Source organism: Zootoca vivipara, chromosome 17 (assembly GCF_963506605.1).
Source record: "Zootoca vivipara chromosome 17, rZooViv1.1, whole genome shotgun sequence".
Taxonomy (NCBI): Eukaryota; Metazoa; Chordata; class Lepidosauria; order Squamata; family Lacertidae; genus Zootoca; species Zootoca vivipara.
In genome coordinates, this window is record NC_083292.1 from 37,669,417 (window position 1) to 37,690,321 (window position 20,905).

At 42.6% G+C, this 20,905-nt stretch overlaps 2 protein-coding genes across 3 annotated transcripts; both read right to left on the reverse strand.

The window, feature by feature from the left end:
* Nucleotides 1-373: 373 nt before the first annotated feature.
* On the reverse strand, nucleotides 374-3,818 carry LOC132591332 (uncharacterized). Its single transcript, XM_060269584.1, has 3 exons — nucleotides 3,732-3,818; nucleotides 2,870-2,991; nucleotides 374-1,445 (listed from the first exon to the last, which is right to left on the reverse strand). Exons 1-3 carry the CDS (start codon nucleotides 3,805-3,807, stop codon nucleotides 552-554), a joined length of 1,092 nt encoding a protein of 363 aa, XP_060125567.1. The 5' UTR covers nucleotides 3,808-3,818; the 3' UTR covers nucleotides 374-551.
* Nucleotides 3,819-9,837: 6,019 nt separating this feature from the next.
* Nucleotides 9,838-20,543, reverse strand: ANP32E (acidic nuclear phosphoprotein 32 family member E). Of its 2 annotated transcripts, none has more exons than XM_035098405.2 (7): nucleotides 20,227-20,543; nucleotides 16,722-16,871; nucleotides 15,697-15,819; nucleotides 14,130-14,295; nucleotides 13,305-13,477; nucleotides 11,786-11,840; nucleotides 9,838-10,505 (listed from the first exon to the last, which is right to left on the reverse strand). In XM_035098405.2, exons 1-7 carry the CDS (start codon nucleotides 20,278-20,280, stop codon nucleotides 10,438-10,440), a joined length of 789 nt encoding a protein of 262 aa, XP_034954296.1. In that variant the 5' UTR covers nucleotides 20,281-20,543; the 3' UTR covers nucleotides 9,838-10,437. The 2 variants fall into 2 exon arrangements, with proteins under 2 accessions (XP_034954296.1, XP_034954298.1); XM_035098407.2 differs by lacking the exon at nucleotides 20,227-20,543 and adding an exon at nucleotides 18,602-18,808.
* Between the last annotated feature and the right edge of the window lie 362 nt (nucleotides 20,544-20,905).

Here is a 20,905-nt window from a genome sequence, read left to right on the forward strand (position 1 = left end):
CTGTCATATTGAAGATGGAGTAAGCTTGTTTTCTCCCACTTTGGAGAGTAGGACCCAAAGTACGTAATGGCTTCAAGTTACATAAAGGAGATTCCAATTAAACATCAGGGAGAACTTTCTGGGTAAGAGCTGTTTGACAGTGGAACTGTATCCCTCAGGAGGTTGTGGACTCCTTGGAGGTTTTTAAGCAGAGGTTGGATGGCCATCTGTCATGGATGATCTAGTTGAGATTCCTGCATTGCAGAGGTTTGGACTAGATGACCCCTGGGATATCTTCCAACTCTACAAATCTACCAATTTATGATTCCGTCTCCTATGACTACTGTCATGGTGCATTTTTCTTACAAGGAGCATTTTCCAGAGTAGTCATTTATTAGGAATTATTGTAATATTTTTTCAGTCGTTTATCCAAAACCTTTTTCTTATACAAGCTATAAACCAACATTATGATTTAAAGACTGATTTAGCCAAAATAAAATTACTAAACGTATTATCAGGATTTTTATGTAACAAAATAGCAACGTTTTTAAATTCGGCAATATTAGAGCTCTCTATTTTTGCGAGCCAGAAACTGTGGTTGAATAAACAAAGTTATTTAGTGACTGTAGTAGTATTTGCTGCTCCAACAGCTTAATGAATAACTTTAATTCATCTAGGAGTTCATGCATGTAGGTGAGTTTTTCATCTTTTGACATGTTATTGGATGGGTCTGACAGACGGTCTACCATGTTAGATAATTTCTCTTGAGATTTTAAGGTTTTCAGTTTAAGACTTACATTTTTGACCGGCTGTGTTTCTCTGGCTGCTCTTTTCTTTGGAAATGCTTCCATTTCTCTCTCTCTTATTTTCTGTTCCTTTGTGTTGATCAAAAATGTATCCTCAAAACTACCTTCTTTTTTATGAAAACTGGAAACGTTTCTCTTCATTCTTCTTGGTAATGTACTCTGGGAGCTAGTAGGGGTAAAATAAGAAGACAAACTGTAGGAAGTATAGCTATCAAAGGGTTTTGAAGAAACAAAGTTTGGCTTTCCTGGGTATGTTGATCTTCTTCTTCTTGTTCCTCTTCCCTTTAGTCCTAAGAGTTGTCCTTCCTTGACATTGTAAGTGATGACTTCATTGGCTTTTCTTCTTTTACGATCATTGGAATGTGTTGCCTGTGATTTAGATTCCTTCTCACCAAAATAGGTACTTCTTACACATCTAAGGATTTCTTTCTGTTCTATGGCTTTCTGTATTTTGTCTTCACTGTTCTGTGTGTTTCTGATCCTACATTCTTGCCTTTTAAACCTTCTGGGAATCCAGTCCTGTCTGTCTGCAAACCTTGGTTTTGTACTTCTTTCCAAATGCTTTCTAAATCTTTCCCTTCTTTTATTGGAAGGTTTCCTTTCCCTTCTTTTATTGGAAGGTTTTCTTTCCCTTTTGTTATGTGTCCAATGTTTCTTCCTCTGCAAAATGCCAACCATGACTTGAGTATAACATCCATAAATGCTTAAGTTTGAAAGATTGTATTAGAATTAGAAATATCTCAGACACATACTCTGCACCTCATAGGCCACTATGCTTGTTAGATCACTGGAAAGATAGAAAATGAAACCCTTGTCTCCTATTTATCCCCGTGGGAAAATATGAGATAAAGCCTCAGTCAGGCTCTAGGGTCTCTAGAACTCCTTCTCACATAGGGGCAGAGCTTGGAGCTCAACAGGGGGAAATGGTATATAAAAGAGAGCCCAATCAATCCCGGTTCTGTATGTGATCATTTCCCCTCATTTTTGGCCTGCCCACGATTATTATTTTGCTGTTCATCCCTGTATTTTTATTAGACTGGAGTCCACACCAGTTTGAATTAGACTGGAGAAGTTCACATCAGCAGGCATCCCTTTTGTGTTTTTTTTTATTGCCTTCTAATTTGTCAATTCTCTTATGCCAATTAATTACCATACCCGCCAAGTCTCCCGCTGAAAAATGCGGGATCAGCAGCAGCGCAGCACCGGAAGTTGCATAGAAGCAACTTCCGGGGCCGCTCTGCCCATGTGTGGGCACCAGAAATAGGGCAGAGTGGCACCAGAAGTCACTTCTACACATGCCCGATGGCCATCTTGGTGGTGGCCGCATGGTGGCAGCCATGTCGGTGACGGCCGCCGCCATGCGGCCACCACCAAGATGACCGCCGGGCATGCGTAGAAGCGATTTCCGGTGCCGCTCTGCCCTATTTCCGGTGCCCACACATGGGCAGAGCAGCACCCAAAATGGAGGCTCCCTGGCAGGTAGGAAATCCGGGGGATTTCTGGGAGTTTTCTCCATTTGGGAGAACAGCAGGAAACGGATTAAAATTGGGGGTTTCCCGCAAAAAAACAGGATACTTGGCAGCTGAGATTAACTACTAACAGGGCATATTCACAGATAGTGGCATACAATTTAAAAACAAAACACACATTTCTGCAGTTTTTTTGTTTTGTTCAAATCTGAAGGATCAAAAGGTGTGTGTGTGTGTGTGTGTGTGTGTGTGTGTTGCAAGGCCATGCTTCTCTATCCAGAAGCACACCACAAATGGTGACTAGCATGGCCAGAAAAGAAACAAAAGAACCGAGGAAGTCACAGATGTTGAAACGGGTGTAGCAGAATGTGACCGACCCACTCACCCACCAAAACTGTCTGCCACCCCAAGTGGAGTACCGTAGTTTAAAGCCCAATTTCCCGCAGTTTATTGTATTATCTCTGAATTGGGTAAACTTGAAATTACAGGAGACAGCAACGTGACTGGTGTTTGAGGGTAACATCATGTGTACTATACAAATTAATTGAGAACACAAAACAGCTATAAATACGCAGTAAGCTCCAATGTGAACAAGCTCTTTATATCATGATTTACCTGCCATGTTAACTGCTTCCAAAGCACTGGTTTGCTGGGCTGCAAATCACTAAGAATTTTTGACACCACTTCATTTGATTCTTGAAGAGCCTGGGGGATATATGATCCGAAGGGTGCCTCTACTGAAAGAAATTAATATGAACAAAAGCCTGTTTCTAAGGACACATTACTCTGAATCCTACTTTAAAAGCAACTGAATGAGAGCAATGGCTTAAAGCAGTGGTTCCCAAACTCTTTTCTCCATGGAGTACCTGAAAATTGCTAAGGGTCCTGGTGGACCACTTAATGATTTTTCTGCCTGTTGTAGTAAATGTAATGTGCTTTGCTCAGTGCTTTATGCTTTTTAATTGTATTTTTATTGCTTTGTAATACAATATACAATAGACGCGAGTGGCGCTGTGGGTTAAACCACTGAGCCTAGGGCTTGCCGATCAGAAGGTCGGCAGTTCGAATCCCCAGCTCCTGCCAACCCAGCAGTTCAAAAGCACATCAAAGGGCAAGTAGATAAATAGGTACCGCTACAGCGGGAAGGTAAACGGTGTTTCCGTGTGCTGCTCTGGTTCGCCAGAAGCAGCTTTGTCATGCTGGCCACATGACCATTTGGGAAGTAGTAGTGAAGACACTGGTTCTGCAATGTTAGGTTCAGCAATGTCTCAATTACCATAGGGACTAGCAAGTTCCTTTTAAAAATCCCCAAGGCTTCTAACAAATACCTTGTTCACGTGTGTTATGTTTTCGGCCACATCCAGCATAAATATATAGTTGGAAGTCTACACACATATATTCAGCATATTACTGTTATCTGGGAAACGCTGACCCAAAATGTATAAGCACATATGTGGTGGTGATAAACATTCCATACCTGATTCCTTTTGGATGATGATAATATCAGGTTGAGCTTCTTGTGCCTTCATGGATTCGCTGGTAAACTTATCCATTTGTTTAACTCTAGCCTTAAACAAGCAAACAAAGCACCACAATAAAAGGGACTTGTAAAATACTGTGTTCACATTACTAAAAACTTTTGACACTATATGTTTGCTGGCTCATAAATGCTAAATGCTTTCTTAAGTTCAGAGATCTGTGTACTTTACTGACCAAGGCTGATACAAAACAAAATTCACAACTTTTTTTTTAATCATAAGTGACTTCATAATAACTTAAAACATCAGGTCACCATGATGTCTTGGCAAATTTCAACATGGACATATTTACTTACAGTCCAGTTGTAAGGTTGGTGGGGTGATAACATGTAGGACAGAATGAACCAATAGGTACATCAATGCAAGGTCATAATGCTTGTTGCTGGGCCAGTATCTCGTAAAAGATGTGATCTCAGGCATCAGAGGCACTGCTCCAAACAATTGGAATAGGAGTGTTAAAACCTCTTGTAGCTGTTTAATTTGCTGGAAATGATTTTCACAGATGCATTCTCCGCTTTCCTAACAGTTCAAAGCAGCTGATAACCATAGAGAAATGCCATCCATAAAGCCAATTAACTAATTTTTATTTCTGCAATCTCACCCCCCGCTCACATAAAATAAACAACTGCTTTAACTTGTTGCTTTCTAGGAACAGGAAAGAGGTTTTTTTTTACCTGATATCTTACTGAGTTACCTAAGGAAAGGAAAAATGGGGAGAGTTGCACGAATTAACAAGGCAATGGCAAGAGAGATGACTTTACACACTTCTTCATATAGAATCGATTTAAGAATCAAAGCAGAATCATCATCCTTTTAAGAAGAGTTCACAGGAAATAGCTGACAGCTGAACAGTTGACATTTTTATTTTATTACAGGTATACCAACTTAAAACAGTTGCTCTGAGAAGGTGCCATTTTACATGTCTTCAAATCTTTTAATATATCTTGCTTTTTTCATTCTGCGCTCTCAAATTTTATTTTATTTTTGTAAATTAGGGGTATGAGCCAAAGTGAAGCACGAATTGCAGATCAATCTGATGTATATAACTCAGAATGTCAATGGAACTTAACTCAGTCACAAACACGTTTAGGGTTCCAAGCTTAATTTCAATATATTGAGAATGTGGTTTTTTTGTGTGCCTCATTGAAATAATGGGTGTTTTGGCTGGTTAGTCGACCTGCACACATTATTTTCTCTCTCACAATGAGAAACAGCGATTTATTCACAGCTGCGTGACTCATAACTAAATTGCATCACTTGGCAACACTTGTGGTTGGACTACTTTTCAGGTTATTCATTCCCCTTGAACTATTTCTACCTCGGTTAAAGATACTGTACTTGCCTGCGCAAAACCTTACCTGAAATGGGGTAAAAATGAGAAATTAACATAAAAAAGACAAAGACGAATGTCTCCCTAGTGGCCATAATCCTCAAAACAGTAGGTGAGAAGAATGAGAGAGAGCAGGAACCTTTAAAAGGCAAGGGGAAAAGATGAAAGGTTAAAATTGTAATGAGGGATCCAAATTCCTTAGAAATGTGTATTTCCTTCCATTGATCTATTTTTAAAAAAGCAAAAAATGAAACGTGTAAGGATTAGTTTTAAGCCCCAATCAAAAAGGGAGTTACCGCATTTTCAGTCAGGGTGGAAGGCTCGCCTATTCAATGGTTTTGCCTGCTTGAAAGTCTGGGCTAAAAAGCTCATTTTCATGTAAGCAGTACTTGGGGGGGGGAGGGGGGACCGCAGTGGTAATAAATAGGCGATGCTTTGTTTGTTCAAAGAAGTGTCCAATACCCAACCACAATTGCTTCAAGAGGCTGGGCAGGTGAGGGGACAATTCTGAGGTAAAAAAAAAACCCACAAAACGCGAGCACACCTGAGGTAACGACGGTTGGAAATGCGCGGGAAAAGCTAGATCTCCCTCGCGCGCCACTTCAAAGCCTCCAACGCCTCTTTCCTCCCCCGCCAACGGCAGCTGCGCCGCTCGAGGCTCTGATTGGACAGGGGGCGGGAGGGAAAGGGAGACTGCGACAAGCGCTAGCCAGTCCCCGGCGACGCGTGACCCCTGCGGTTGCTCCAAGGGAAACCCCGAGCGAGAAGCGAAGTTTGTGTTTACAGTATGTTCTGTCGATCGTCGCCGCTGCCGTCTTCTTCCCGCCTTCTCTGCGGGAGTCTTAGCCACGGAGCTTCCGGTTTCCCGCTGCCATTTTGAAATGCCCCATTCCCAGGGCGGAAGTGGAGGCTGCCCATAGAAATCAGTGGGGGAAATGAAACTGCTCTTCGTTTTGTAGGCAGTTCTCTTGCATTACATGTTTTTCAATACAACAGTATTACAAAAATAGATTGCAATCCATTCTTTTTCCATGCCAGGTTGGTTGTGCTTGGATGGCAGACAACTTTGCAGTGTAGTAATAGTTGACTAAATCTGGGAGTGGTTTCAACAGCCCTAGTTCGCAAGCCATCTTGACTCTTAATGACCCCAAATATTTCCTCTGCAGAAGGAAATATCTTGGGGGGGGGATCTCTCCCAGTAGTTCTTTTCACTACAGTCAAAAGAAACACGTTGTGTATGAATAGGACAGCAGACAATGATTTCAAACTAGGGTATTTGCCACCGCAAAATAATGACCCACACTGGCCAAGATGAAGTGATCTGCAAACCTCAGGTATCTTGACAGGAGACAAGCTACACGCTCATTTTTTTTCTTGTAGACTGCCTTTTTCTGTGATCCGTGCACGTGTCTTCTATAATCTTCTCGTGCCTTCTCAGTACATAACCACACCCTTTATATTTCTATATTTCCTAGTGGCCATTTCTGAGGATATAGACAAATTAGGGCTGCTGGTTCAAGGGTATGGAAAGCCAGCCCTGTGAGGAAAAGTTGAAGGAACTGGGCTATGTATTGGACTGAAGGGAAGTAAGATCGAGCTCTTCAAAGACCAGAACTGTGCTCACCACATTCAGAAGAGGGCAAGATCAAGTGGGCTTAGGATATGAGAGGGTAGATTTTGGCTAAATATAAGGAATCTTGACTACTACAATAGCAGGTTGGCAACAGGGCAAACTAGCCAAAGTGGTGGTGGGATTGCAGGCCTTCAAATTTATAGGAATCTGCCTTGCACTGTGTTCATCTAGGATTGCCTGCACGAACTAGCAGCATATTCCATGTTCTCAGGCAATAAGAGACACCCCTTTTATAGGGGTTTGCAAGCTAAGTAACTATGGTAAACCCCAACGGATCTGGGTCCTCTGGGGTGTATAGGAAAGTTTTCAAATAAGGATTGAGTCACGACCCCTCCCAAGTTTTCAAAATAATAATTTTACTTCCAAGAAGTCCAGACTACCCCCCCCCCCAATAACAAATCCTCACATTTTCAGATTGAAAATCTTTAATTTAAAATTTACATCACACGGGGGTGGGGGCAGGGCAGGAGGAACACTCACATTCTGTCACAACTAAAATCCGTCAGAAGTGTGCTGTAGGTATTCGTTTTATTTAACACTGTCATGGCTTTTTTTTCCCCTCCCAAAACACAGTTGCACAAAAACCAATTACCTCCAAGTTTGTGTCTTTTCCGCCCCTCTTTAAAATTTGAAAAGGAAACAAACACACTATATACATACTGCCATATAAAGAGCATCCAAATAGGACAAAATTGCTACAAAATATAAAACCCACCCTTACGTATTTTCATTAAAGAACCCACCAAGCAAAAAAAAAAAAAGTTATCCAGAGGCTCTGTAATACTCACCCCCCACCCGTTTTAAAAAGAAGAAAAAGTTCCATTTTGCTCACACACTAAAGCTGACAACTCAAAACTGTGGCAATGTAGTTAGCTGGTTGTTACGTTTACTACATAAAAGATCCTTAGAGAAGCTGTAAAACTATTGAAATACATACTATGTATAACCATGCTGGTGCGCTTGGTTTCATTTTACTCCTTTGTAAAATAATAATAATAATAATAACACACAAAACCCCCTTTCAGCCTTTTAAATGGTCAAATACAGACTAGTAGTAGTCATTGAAGGTAACTTAGGGGGAGAAATCTTCTAAAAATCACTGATTCGGCCATTCATGTTTTTGAACCAGTGCAGGAGTTTGATGCACACTTGAGAGATCCCTCAACAACTAATTTTAAAATATGAAACTGGAGCAGAAGGCAGATTTCCTGCATAAGGAAATCTAGCCCCATTGAGATGAATTGGGTTAAGATGGCTGCTCAGTAGTTCTGTGGTGTCAATCACAGCTCAGATAGTACTATAGCCAGAAAACCTTACATGTGCAATGAATTAGTACAAGCCAGACCCAACATTTAAATACTCTCTTTGTAATGGAAGGGTTTTATTATTTTCCGAGCCTAACTAAATTAAAAACAAAAGGGTATATGGAAAGGTGAGGGGGGATCTGAATTAATACAAAGTAACTGCTTTTAAACACAGAACCAGCAGGACAACAGTATACGCTTTTTAAAAGTTTCTAAGATTCATTCATACACAAATGTAACAGGATTGGAATAAAGCTTTACCAAGTCCTTTCAGCCAAGTCATTTTTTTTAAAATCCAAGTTTGTCTATTAAAATGCCTTTTTGCATTTCCTTCTGTTCAAATGCCTCTTTAGAGTTAGCTGTGAATATTTCCGGGGGGCGGGGGAGAGAGAGAAATACTGTTTTGCAGAGCTTCTCAAATGCAGTGTCACCAGAACTTAAAAGAGTCCAATGTCACATACTAAACATTCCAGAACGTGTGTCTAATGTGCTATTTATATTCACAAGCAACTGTAGTAAGGGGGGGGGCAACTCCCATCCATCTATGTAAAAATACCCCTTTTTATCTAAACCCACATTAGCGACAGCTTCTCCTAAGCAGGACAGATAATAAAAAAATAGTATCTCTGGAATACAGCTGTGTGTTACTATTTGGGTAAAATATTTAACAATCCAAGTTAGTCTATCGTTAGGTAAGAACTGCAGGAGTTCTCAAGAGTCCAGTATGCCGTTTGCTGTTTTTTGTTGTTAAAACGCAATCTGCAAAGAAGATCCATAAAAACCAGTTTTGTTGCCAGCACAAGGCTCGTTGTCTTTCCTTTGCTGACAGGGTGCGGTGAACAAATTTCTGAAGGATTCTTGCCCAAATGTTTCCCCACAGCATGACCTGCACTTCTCCCCATCATGAGCTTAAGGTTAGCATACCTGTAACTAGACAATTGCAAGGTTGGTCCACCACTCTCCACAGCCCTTTTCAGGACACCTTTTGACAACAGCCAACCTCACTGCTAGCTTCACCGAGGGCAGGGAAACAGCAAGGCATTTCAATGATCCTTTCCCAGAAGTAAGCTGCTTGCCCACCTTCCCCACCCCAAATGCTGTGCTCTAGGCCTCGCCATGTGGCTTAGTCTACCTGCCAACTGAAAGGTGGCATATAAAAAAAATGTGCCTCTCCTATATATATATATATTTAATGAAAGCCTGAAAAGCTTCAGGGTTTAAAAACAAAGGGGTGGGGGAGGCGTCTAGAATTTGCATCAGAAATATGAATCCTGTTTCCATCTAGAGGAATATAATGATCAGAAATGGCAAACTAGAAAGAACTTTTAAGTAAGCATTTCCAGGTTATTGGTGTGGTTGTGAGTAAAATGTTGGTTTTGTTTTCTCTCTTAAGTGTTTTGGGTCTCGCCTTTTCCAAAGAGCTCTGCTCAATCGGGCCAAAGCCAGGTCTAGTTCTGTGGAGGACCAAAGGCCTACAGGAAGCCCACAAGCACAACAGCATCCTCCCCATTTGCGATTCCCAACAGCTGGCATACAGAGGCATTCTGTCTCCAACAGTGGAGGTAGGACATAGCTTTATATCTTCTGTGAATTTGTCTTCGAAAGCTATGCAAGTTGGTGGCCATCACTGCCTCCTGTGGGACTCTTTTCTCAACAGCGAGAATAGGATGGGCCTTGGGCCTGATTCAGTAGGTCTCTTCTTACATTCTTATGGAAAAAGTTAGACTCAAGAGAGCTGATCCCATGCTTTCCATAGTTACATAGAATATTTTTTAAAAAAATGCAAAAAGTGTGTGTGTATAAAGTGTATGAGAAAGCAGAAGCGCAAAGACTTCACCTGTTTGTACATTCTTCAGGTGCCCTTTTAAAATAAGCCAATTGTTATTATCCAAATTCTTGACTTCATACAGCCTTCGGTTCACCTCATATATAAGCCTCTCTAAGGAAAAGCTGGATTATCACACTGCAATGTCTCTTACTTCAATGAACCATCTTTAAAAGTCTGGATTAAATTAGTTAAATGTTTTGCTTTAACTGTTACTAGAACTAACAGCATGCTCACATAAAAATAGGGGGGGGGGAATTTGGAGAAAAATGTTTCTGGGGAGGTGGGGGCTGGTGGGGGGAGACAACTGGTTCAGTGATTAAAAGGGGATGGAACAGTGTTCTCTCTGCACATGATCCAGAGTGGGCTATTATGTCTTAGTTGGAATGATAAAAAGGGCAAAAATAGTAAAAACACACTTCCTATAAAAAGTTAACACATTAATATCTTCTGTAGGGATACCTAGGATACATGGAGACATACAAGTCTGCATATCGCTATTGCGTATCCTGCAACAAAAAAATGCATCTGGTCCTATTTTTTTTCCTACAACTTAATCGTCGTCATCGTCTCCCTCATCTTCTGCTGCACGTTTTCTCTTCTCCCCTCTGACGCCTTCGGCTGCAAAAGGAAAAGGAGCATGTTCACTTATGTTAAGTGTACAGCAGCATGTCACACACACACTGCCTTATTTCTACCTCTTCTGGGCACTTACACCTAGTTTATCAAACACAAAACAAATATCTTGACATGAAATTGGCTAAACAGAAAGAAGAAATTATGTGTGGTCTGAGCCAACAACTGTTCAATGTATCAGAACGATGGGCATATTACCTCTTTCTATTTTCAGTAAAAAAATAAAATACAGATCAAATGTTTTCATAAAGGCAATGAATCAGTTATGGTATTGTTAGTTTTCCCCCAAAGAAGCCCAGGGAACAGAGGTTAAGGGCTGCTGAGAATTCTCCACTGGAGACCCACACTCAAATTAATTACCCAAATTTTGTGAGCTGCTAACCTGGGTGCTTTGCTTTATAGTGTAGATACATCCCAAGACAAAACTAAACAACCTCAAAAGCGAGACATCGGCTGTATGGTGACCTGTAAGGTACCAAACAACCCCACAATTCCTGTTTTTCCAGCATTACCTGGAAAGACAATGGGAGAATCTATGAAGTCTTCAGGGCAATGTCTTATGTGGCTAATGGGTCATGTATTGAGGTCTACTTCAGCTTGTCTTTTGCACTTCAGTAACAAAAGGAGGATGGATTTCTGTATTTTAGAATTTCTGTTTCTTTTTGGAAGCCGCCCAGAGTGGCTGGGGGAACCCGGCCAGATGGGCGGGGTATAAATAATAAATTATTATTATTATTATTATTATTATTATTATTATTTCTAGCGGACCACAGAAAAATCTCTCCCAGAAATCCCCTTCTGTTGTGGACAAATTATAGAATGAAAGCTGTATGCTACAGCAATGAAAACACTAATTTAACACTTCCATTTGATTGCACCAACTTACAACTTCTTAGAAAAAAAATAGTCCAGCTGTAGCAACTTTATAAAACCTAAGTATAGGTTGCAAAAAAATTATCAGCTATTTAAGGCAGAGATGGCTAACCTATGGGTCCTTCAGATGTTCTCAGCTCCCATCAGCTAGCATAGCCTGGGATGATGATGATGGGAGTTGCAACCTCACAACTTCTGAAGGACCACAGGCTGATTTACATCAACCAAGTATAAATTCAACTTATGTTGGGTTCAGATGTCCCCTTCCTCCAATGGAAGCCAGCTCCTTCAAGCCTGAGGAAAGGAAGCTTTTGGATCCAAATTAGGAAGTTTCAGACGTTTTAAGAATTTAAATGCAACTTTATTCACATGCAGTTGAATATGAAACTTACCTTCTTCTTCTTCATTCTCCTTCTCCTCTACGTAATCATCATCATCTTCTTCATCCTTAAGAGGGAAACAAGTTGATGGTCTCAGAAGTTCAGTATGATTTACAAAGTGAAACCAATACTCCTAATCGCATTCTAATAAGGCTGCAAGACATGGCATTCCCAGACTGTTGCATTCTATAAAAAGCAAAGCCAAATTTCTCCGTGCTCAACTAAGGCAAAAGTAAAAAAAAGGCTAAGTCAAGAGGGTCAACTCATTCCAAAACGCTTGGGAGTTGTTTAAGAACACATTTTAGAAACTCAGCTGAGGTGTGTATCACAGATCAGGAAAGGTACCACAAGGGCCAAGAAGACACCAGCATCAAGCAAAGAAGCTATTAGAGGCAAGAAGGCTTCCTTCAAGAAACCAAAGTCTTGTCCAAATGAAGAGAACAAAAAGAAACACAAACTTTGGCCAAATAATAATAATAATAAAAGTGCAAGCAGACAGTAAGGGATGATAAAAAAGGGGGGAAAACATTGCTAAAAACATTAGAACTACCAATAATAAGTTTTTTAAATATATTAGTAGCAGGAAACCCTCTGGGGAGGTAGTTGGACCCTTGGCTGACAAGGGAGTGTCAAAGGAGGACAAGGAATCTGTGTAGAAGCTGAATGAATTCTTTGCATCTGTCTTCACAACAAAAGAATAGATGGGCCATTGGCCTTATCCAGCCGGCTAATTACAATTTAGAGAAGCCAATTACAAAAATAATATGCAATGGACAAACTGTTTGCTACTGAATTGCAGGATTTCTCCGGTGTGCAGGGAGACTATAGCCAGTGTCTTCGACCTACCTTAACATGCACCTCAGCAACATATAGCCAGAACCAAGTATCTTGTCTTCCTATTTCACTGCTCATTTGCTTATCTTGTTCTCAATTTGTACTCTTGGGACTTCTCACTAACTTGTCCTCAGCCATTTCATTTCCCACTAGGATTCATATTCCCTTCACACATCTGCACCATTTGTGGAGGTGAGCCCCCAAAGAAAACACTGGTTTTGTCGGGATCTATAAAGTACTTCAGATTTGGGTCCATTTTTAATGCAAAATAACAGTCCCCGAGTTCTATAATGATAATTTCTCAATCATGCTTCAAAGGAGAATCATCATCTTAAATGGGATTGTGCACTTATTCCCATCTTCCTCTGATGAATATTTACCTGTTTCCTAAGGTTCCTTGATCTAATCCTAGTAACATTACTTTTAGTCTTCTGTCATTTGCGGCTTGGTTGCTTTATTCTGAACAGTCCCATCAGCACATCTACCAGCATTCTCTTGCAAAATAGGTTGGAGTCCAAGATCTCAAACCACAGCTTTTGCTTCAACAATATATATGCCATCACATTTATACAATTTTCATCATTTCTGTGCTCTCCATGGGAGCATGGCATGGACAAAATATACTCTTTTCTGCACAGCATGCACCATTATCAAGGTTAAATGTTTTGGAACTTGGGAGGAAGAACATAAAATTTACCTGAATCTCTTCTTTCATTAAGTACGAGAGGCCCACTTCTTCCTCATCCTCCTCATCTTCACCTTCACCCTCCCCCAAGTCTGAGCCATCGTCGTCTTCCTCATCATTCTCTTCATATTCTCCTGGGGGACCAGCTTTGTCCTCATCTTCTTCATCCTCATCTTCATCCCCATCTGAAGGAAAGGTAACGCTAATGAGATGCACATGGCATGCGCTTCCAACTTCTGACACAGAATTTACAGGTTCAAACTCAACAGTCTCAAAAAAACAAGCACATGGTACAGTCCTCCTGGGACATTACTTCTGAATGCATTGCAGCAGTTTGCAGGCTTGGGTGCTCAAGAACGTCCCCACCTGTGCTATCATGTTAAGGAGGATTTTCGTTTTTTGCCTTTATCCCAATGTGTGTAGGGTTTTTTTGGGGGGGGGGCATTTCAAAATGTGATTCTCCACCTGCATTCCCAGGAGGACTATAACACATACAATTTTTTGGGAATGTATAGATCAGTTCAACATCCAATCAAATGTTAGCTCTTTTCCAGACATTAGAACAGTGATTCTAGAAACAAAACAGAATATATTAATGGCTCATACGATGTTATATATAGGAAACAATTTTTTAAAAAACCAACAAAATGTATTCTTTACGTGACATTTATGTTTTGCTGCAAGGTGCATTTTAAGTCTTTTTGGCACATATATAAAAAGTATAGTGTGAACAGTGAATGTTAAACCACAAAATTGGCATGCCATTTGCTCCAAGCCTGTGACTTGATATCCAATCTAGAAAGGGTATAATAACAAGACACATTTACAAAGAGTTACCTTCATCCTCTTCATCTTCTGAGTCGGGGGCCTCGTTATCCTCCTGATCAAACCCATCTAGATACGTAATTTGCTGGAGCAAGTCAAACACGCTTTCTCTGTAATCCTCCAGGTTTGTGATCTCACAGTTAAACAAATCAAGACTCTTCAAATTCTTAAGATTTTGCTGAGAAGAACAGAACAACACCTTAGATTTCTACGTCAACAGAAAACACCTTTTAACAACACCTTTAGATGCTTCATTATTAGGCCTGCCAACTCTGCACAAATGTTGGTAGTCCAGTCTGTAACATTACGGCTGCAATCTAGGAATAAGCCCTAATTAACTTACTTCCAAGCAAGCGTAGGTTGGATTGTGCTTTATTTTATATACACACACCCCACAACTCCACAAACTGACGTGACTTACAAACATAAGCAGGCAAACATCAGTGAATTTTCTAACTGTAACCCTACCACTGAGCTAGAACAGTGGTCCCACTCCACCAAAATTGGCCACTGCCCCCTTGGACCTATAAACTCATCCCCAGTGCCCTCTACCCTATAAAAAACATTTATCAGAATAGTGGTTTCCATAACCCAGTAGGGAAGATAATAATAGATATAGAGACTTCCCTGCATATTTAAGTCATGAATCTGGATAGGGGACTGTAGGAACATTTCTACAACATTTATCATCATTATTCATTAAATTTCAACACCGCCCTTCGTAAGAGGATCACAGGGCAGTTTGCAATATGAAAACACAAAAATACATACCATTGTAATAAACAAACAAAATTAAACCCACTACACAGCTTAAAAGGCCATAGATTGATTACTTAGCTAAAGGTCTGGGACAAGCGGAATGTTTTTGTTTTTGTCTGGCATCTAAAGGTATGTAACAAAGGTGCCAGGAGAGCCTTCCTGGGGAGAGCATTCCACAAATGGGGAGCCACCGCAGAAAAGGCCCATTCTCATGTTGCCACCCTCTGGACCCACCGTGGAGGGGGCACATGAAGAAGGACCTCAGGGGATGATTGCAGGGTGCTGGTGGGTTTATATAGGGAGAGGAAGTCAATACATTCCTCTTACTAATTTACTCATGTAGGGAGACAGTTGTTGGAAAAAGAGCTCTACTACAAAAGTGGAGTTATAAGTTCCAGGCTCCGGTTTGATGGAGGCTAAACTTATTTAACCACTCCATGCAAACTGTGCAACAACATGCAAAATAGTCGCAGCTACCCTTCTTAACTCTGATCTGTCCAGAATATGAACCACTAAAGACATCTAGACTGTATAAATTATGCCGACTTCCTTTAGCATTGTACTTTAAACTCGGTTTATGAGATGTGTGCCTTTATATACCTGGTTACAAGCAGAGAAACATTTACCAACACCTATTATGCAATCATGCCATCTAGTTACCCTGTCCAGCGATGTTGGGCTGAAATTATTCCAGGCTTCAAAACACCGCGATCCTATGCAAAGCTGCCAGTTTTGAGTATGCTCCAGTGGGCACAGCAACACTGATTTCTATGTAAATATGAAATCGGACTACTTTGTATAAATACCGCTTTATACTTACAAGGGCTTCCACGGTGCTGAGATCTTTGATTTTATTACCACTCAGATTTAGGTATGTGAGATTCGGACATCTCTCTGCCAGGACTTCCAGGCCTCCGGAAATTAGATTATCACTCAGTTCCAGCTACAGTGCAGAAAAGTATCGTATGATCAGGCAGATGTTTTTCAACTTTTCCCATGTCCATATTTTAGTAAAACCATGCAACTCTAGGAATCTAAACAAACCTTTTTTTAGATGTTATCTAAGGATAGTTGATTGCATTTTGACTTATTCAGAACCAGACAAGAATAGCAGTTCTAATAATCTTCCTCGCATCATTATCCAAGTTTGCACCTAACCTACAATCATTTCCCTGCAAGCTTAACTGCAACAATCTCTGCTCAGCCATGAAGCTTGCTGCAGTGGGCAGGGTGTTCCTCCTCAGCATAACCCACCTCCGCAGGGCTGTTTTTTAATGGAACGAATATAAGAAACACAATGAATGTAAATTTAATCCCTTTAAATTTGGAACTCTCTGCCCATTGCTATCAGGTAGTTGCCTTTGCTGCGAGTTTTAATCTGTTCTTAGTCTATTATTGTTATTTTTCTATTGATAATTTTTGTAAACCACTTCAATATTTTTTCCACTATCAAGCGGTATATAATTTTTATGAAATAAATAAAAAATAAAGTCATGTGCAAACATGTTTAAAATGATATTGCCTAGAAAAAACACCCAAAAATACAGACATGCAATTGAGAGCAACACAGTGTCCTCAAAATGTCCTGGACCACAACTCCCACCAGCCGCAGCCAGCAGCACTATGCTGAAGAAGGCTAGGATAGTGTCAAGAGCAGGCCTGGAGAGACCTAAATTCATAGACGAGCCGACAGGACCCGCACTCCTGCTATACAAGCAGTATCGCTAACTGAGCTCAACAGGAATGGGCTAAATATACCCAAGGATTTAGGGAGCTAATCCTATGCTCTTGCAACCCACTGGCCAAACAGAACTAACTCATCTTTGCATTCTGGTCAATACTCACCTTTCGAAGCTTAGTCAAAGTGGGGAGCTTGGCGAGTGATGACAGCTCCACGTTGGCCATGCTGAGAAACTCTAGCTCTTTAAATGTGTCATTCAGACCTTCGATTTCGCCATTGCTAGATCGGCAATTGTCCAGAACCAGCTCAGCCACCTACAAAAACAGGACACAAGTCAACTTCAAGCTGAAGAAAGACCTATGCTCCCTGTCACATTCAAACAGATATTATGGGTGTTGCTCAACTAACTTTTAACCTAACTTAAGAACATAAGAAGAGCCTTCTGGATCAGGCCTATGGCACATCCTAGTCCAGCATCCCACTCACTCACAAACAGGACCCAAGCAAAGAGTGATCTCTCTCCTCTTGGTATTCAGAAACATTTCTGCCTGGCTGGAAGCAAAGCGTAGCCACCATGACTAGCAGCCACCAACAACCCTCTCCTCCATGAAGAGTCATGTCCACTAATTTCAGTGGGTCCACTCAAGGATAAAACTTAGCCAAAGTAAATGCAACGAGTGCTACTCAAACTATGTACGTACTGAAAAGAGGCAACAACATTTTTAGAACAAGCTTGATTCATTCCCACCCACCCCTCTCCAAGAAACCAGAAATGCACAATTTAGTCGAGTTTAAAACAACACCTGGGTTACTTTTTGTCTTTACTCTCAAACAATGCAGTTTGGTTGCTTTGCATTACTAAATGCCACAGGAGCTGTTAGCTCTTCAAGGCTTAACCTGCAAGGAGCAGGGAGGAAGGGAAGGAAGACTTTCCCTGCTGTCAATCAACTGCAAAAGGGGCGAGACAGAGCAAGTGTTTGTCCTGACCTAAATGCAGGAACATCTGCTGGAGCCAGAGAGTCGTGAGTTGAGCAGCAGGGAATTGGAAAAGGCCACAAGGGGGTTGACTCTGCTCTTTGAAACAACACATGGCAGTGGAATTATAACTGAAGTTTAGCTAGGCCACCGCTGCCCCAGCCCCAGCAGAAAGCAAATTGTGATCTTTGGTCACAACAACTGAATTTGACGTATTTTAAAAGAACGCAAGAGCCTGCTGGATCAGGCCAGTGGCCCATCTAGTCTGTTCTCACAATGGCCAACCGGATGCCTGTGTTAAACCCGCGAGCAGGAATCAAGCACAAAAGCAACACTCTTCCCCCCTCCTGCGGCTTCCAGAAGCATCCCCGCCTCTAATAGCCACCCATAGCCTGATCTTCCTCCAAAAACTTGCCAATCCTCAATTGAAGCCATCCATGCTGGTGGCCATTACTGCCTCCTGTGGGAGTGAGTTCCGCAGTATAACTTTGTCCCTGTTACTTTATTATTTATTAGATTTATGTACAGCCCTTCATCATAAGATCTCAGGGCAGTTCACAAAATGTGCTTGCTTTTATCTGTCCTGAATCTTCACAGGATGTCCACATCAGAGAGGGAGAAAAACTTTTCCCTATCCACTTCCTCGACATCATGCCTAATTCTATACAATTCCACCATGTCGCCTGCTATTTGCCTTTTCTCTAAACTGAAAAGCCTGAAAAGCCGAAACCCTTCAGAAAGTCCATACACATTTTGTGGGAAGCAGCTGAGTGGGTGAGCGGCTGGGAGAAAATCTAAAAAACGAGTTCCCCCAGCCCCAGCCTCTATACCCCCCAGCCCCATATCCAGGGTGCAAAAAGGACATCTGAGACTTCTGTGCCAAGCCTTTTGGGAAGCTATAACACCCAGGACTGCCCCTATCAATTATGAACCGGAAGGCACAAAAGGGGAAATATTTGCAACCAGTTTGGGTCCATTTATGGCTTCAGGCAGCCACCACATTCTGTTCTCTTTGCTGCTTTCTCTGTGGCTGGGAGTCAGCTTGGAGCAAACCAGGCCATGCAGTTACCTGTAATACTCTTTTGACACCAGCACTTCCACGGAAGAGACATTATGGGGCGGAGGAAGTTACCAGCTTCTCTCTCTCTCCCTCTCTGGCAAGGCTGTTCTCTGCGAGCTCCTGCCATGAACCTTAGCTAGCTTTTAGAGAGGGCGGAGGGAAGAAGGCGGGCGCTTTTGTCTCATCCCCACCCACCCCCAGAGCGGAGCAAAAGGGACTCGACCACAACGCAATCGCCTTATCTTCTGGAACCATTAGGGGAGCGAGCTTGCACGGTGAAGCAAGCCGGGGGGGGGGGACATGACGCCAGCCATGTGCTCTCTCCGAGAGCAGGGGCAGAACAGCACCCAAGGAAAGGGTTGGGCAAGACACGAATAATTAAAAATAAAGACGAGGCCTCATTCTTAGTGCGTCAAAAATGCCTCGTTTAAAAAGGGCGCGCGTGGCATTAAAAAAAATAATCCTCCCCCATTACTTTTTTGTGCAAGGCTTTCAGGAAAGCCCAAAAGCATCTGCGTAGTTGGGCTAAGATGGATTCGGCGTAAGCCCAGCGACTTGTTTATCAAGCAAGCAATCTACGCAGCCAAGTTAAACTCGCATAAATAAATGCCCCTTTTAACAACATAATTTTTAAAAAAAGTTTAAAGGGGGGGGTTTCCCAGAAGGGCTCTCCTGAATATTTCCTCGAGGTGTTAAAGAACAAAGGGGGTCCTCCCTAGTTTTGTTTTGCAAAAAAGACACAACCCACCAACCCAGCCAAAGCCCGATCCTTTTCCCCACCGTCGGCGAAAGGGGACGCGTGACCTAGATTTGACGGAAGAGCAGTTAACTAATGCAAAGAAAGCGAGGGAGGAAAACTTTTAATTCGGAAATACTTTCTTTTCTTACGCGTTGTGGGGGGGGGGGAGATTCACGCTCTTCTAGCTTGGCGGTTACGTACATACATATATATTTAATTAACCGCTTTTGGGGCGGGGAGAGATGGCACCGAAGCATGACCCAGATTTCTATTTCTTTTTCCTTTTGCGCCCATGATGGGGAGAAGGCGGCGCCAGGAGCGGAAGAGTTAACCCCCCATGTCCTCTTTCAATCACGGTTGGCAAATTTACTTAAGCTCGCCACGCAAACCCCCGTTTTAGAGGGGCAGAGAGAGACAAACCGGGAGGAGATGGGGGTCTGGTTTCCAGGCACAGCGCCGGGAGGGTGGAAAGGAACAGCGCCAGCACGAAAGCAAGCAGATGCCATTATTTTAAAAATAAAAAGCCTCGCCTTTGGGGAGACTTTGCATTGGATCGGATACGCAGCCCCCCACAAAAGGATATAAATTAACCCAAGTTGTCCTTTTGCAGAACGGGCTTGAAGGAGAGGAAGTCCGGCATGGCGAAAAAAATAAGCGCGATCGAGTCCAACGCGCCCTCTCGTTCGCTCTCCAAATGCGCCCATCATCGCGCACTTTTAGCGCAATGGAGATTTTGCCTCGCGAAGAAGGCAGCGTGGAGGAGGGAAACCCACCATTTAAAGAGAGAAAGGGGATTAAGCAGAAGAGAGGAAGAGCCGTTTGGGATATTCCGCGGTGGGAGTGGGGGGAGGGTTAAGGGATATTTTTTAATTTTTATTTTGGAGTTTGTTCTCACCTTCTCGGGCGCCCGATTCCTCATCTCCAGGTTGATGCGCTTCTTCATCTCCATCGCCCTCCCGCCTTTGCGCGCCGGCCCTGCTTGGGAAAAGCCCCTCTCCAAAAAAAACAAAAAAAGTGGAGGGAGGAGCGCAAAAAAAACCTACCCAAAGGAAGAGACCCCCCAAAATGGGGTGGAAATGTATAAAAAAGGAAGGAACCCGTCCTCCTCTAAATCAACAAAAAGGAGCCGGTGCAAATGAAAGTTGGGAACTCCCAGGTGCTAACGCTGCTGCCGCGGCTCCTCTCCCAGCCCAGAGCCCCCCCACCCCCGATCCCTCCTCCTCCTGCGAAACACGCAGCTCCTTTCCCTTCAATGGCCGCTCGCACACTGAGCCTCCATGACACGGCGCATGGGGCCCCCTGGCAGACGCTCCGCCTCCGCCCGGCCACTCTCCCTTGCGCGCGCGCGCGCTCTCCAGGCTCAGCGGGAGGAGAGGCCGGGGCGCCCCTCCCCCAATCCGATTGGCCGCGAGCGGAGAGAAAGCAGCCGCCAGTGGCTGGGCGCGGCGCCCATCGAAACCTTGCCTCCCGCCTTCCTGATTCCTCCTCCTCCGGATGCCGCCGCGCTGTGTTTTCTTTTGTGTGCGCCTTTGGCGCGCTTGAAGCAACGCGCGGCTCGGGGAGGGGTCCCTGGG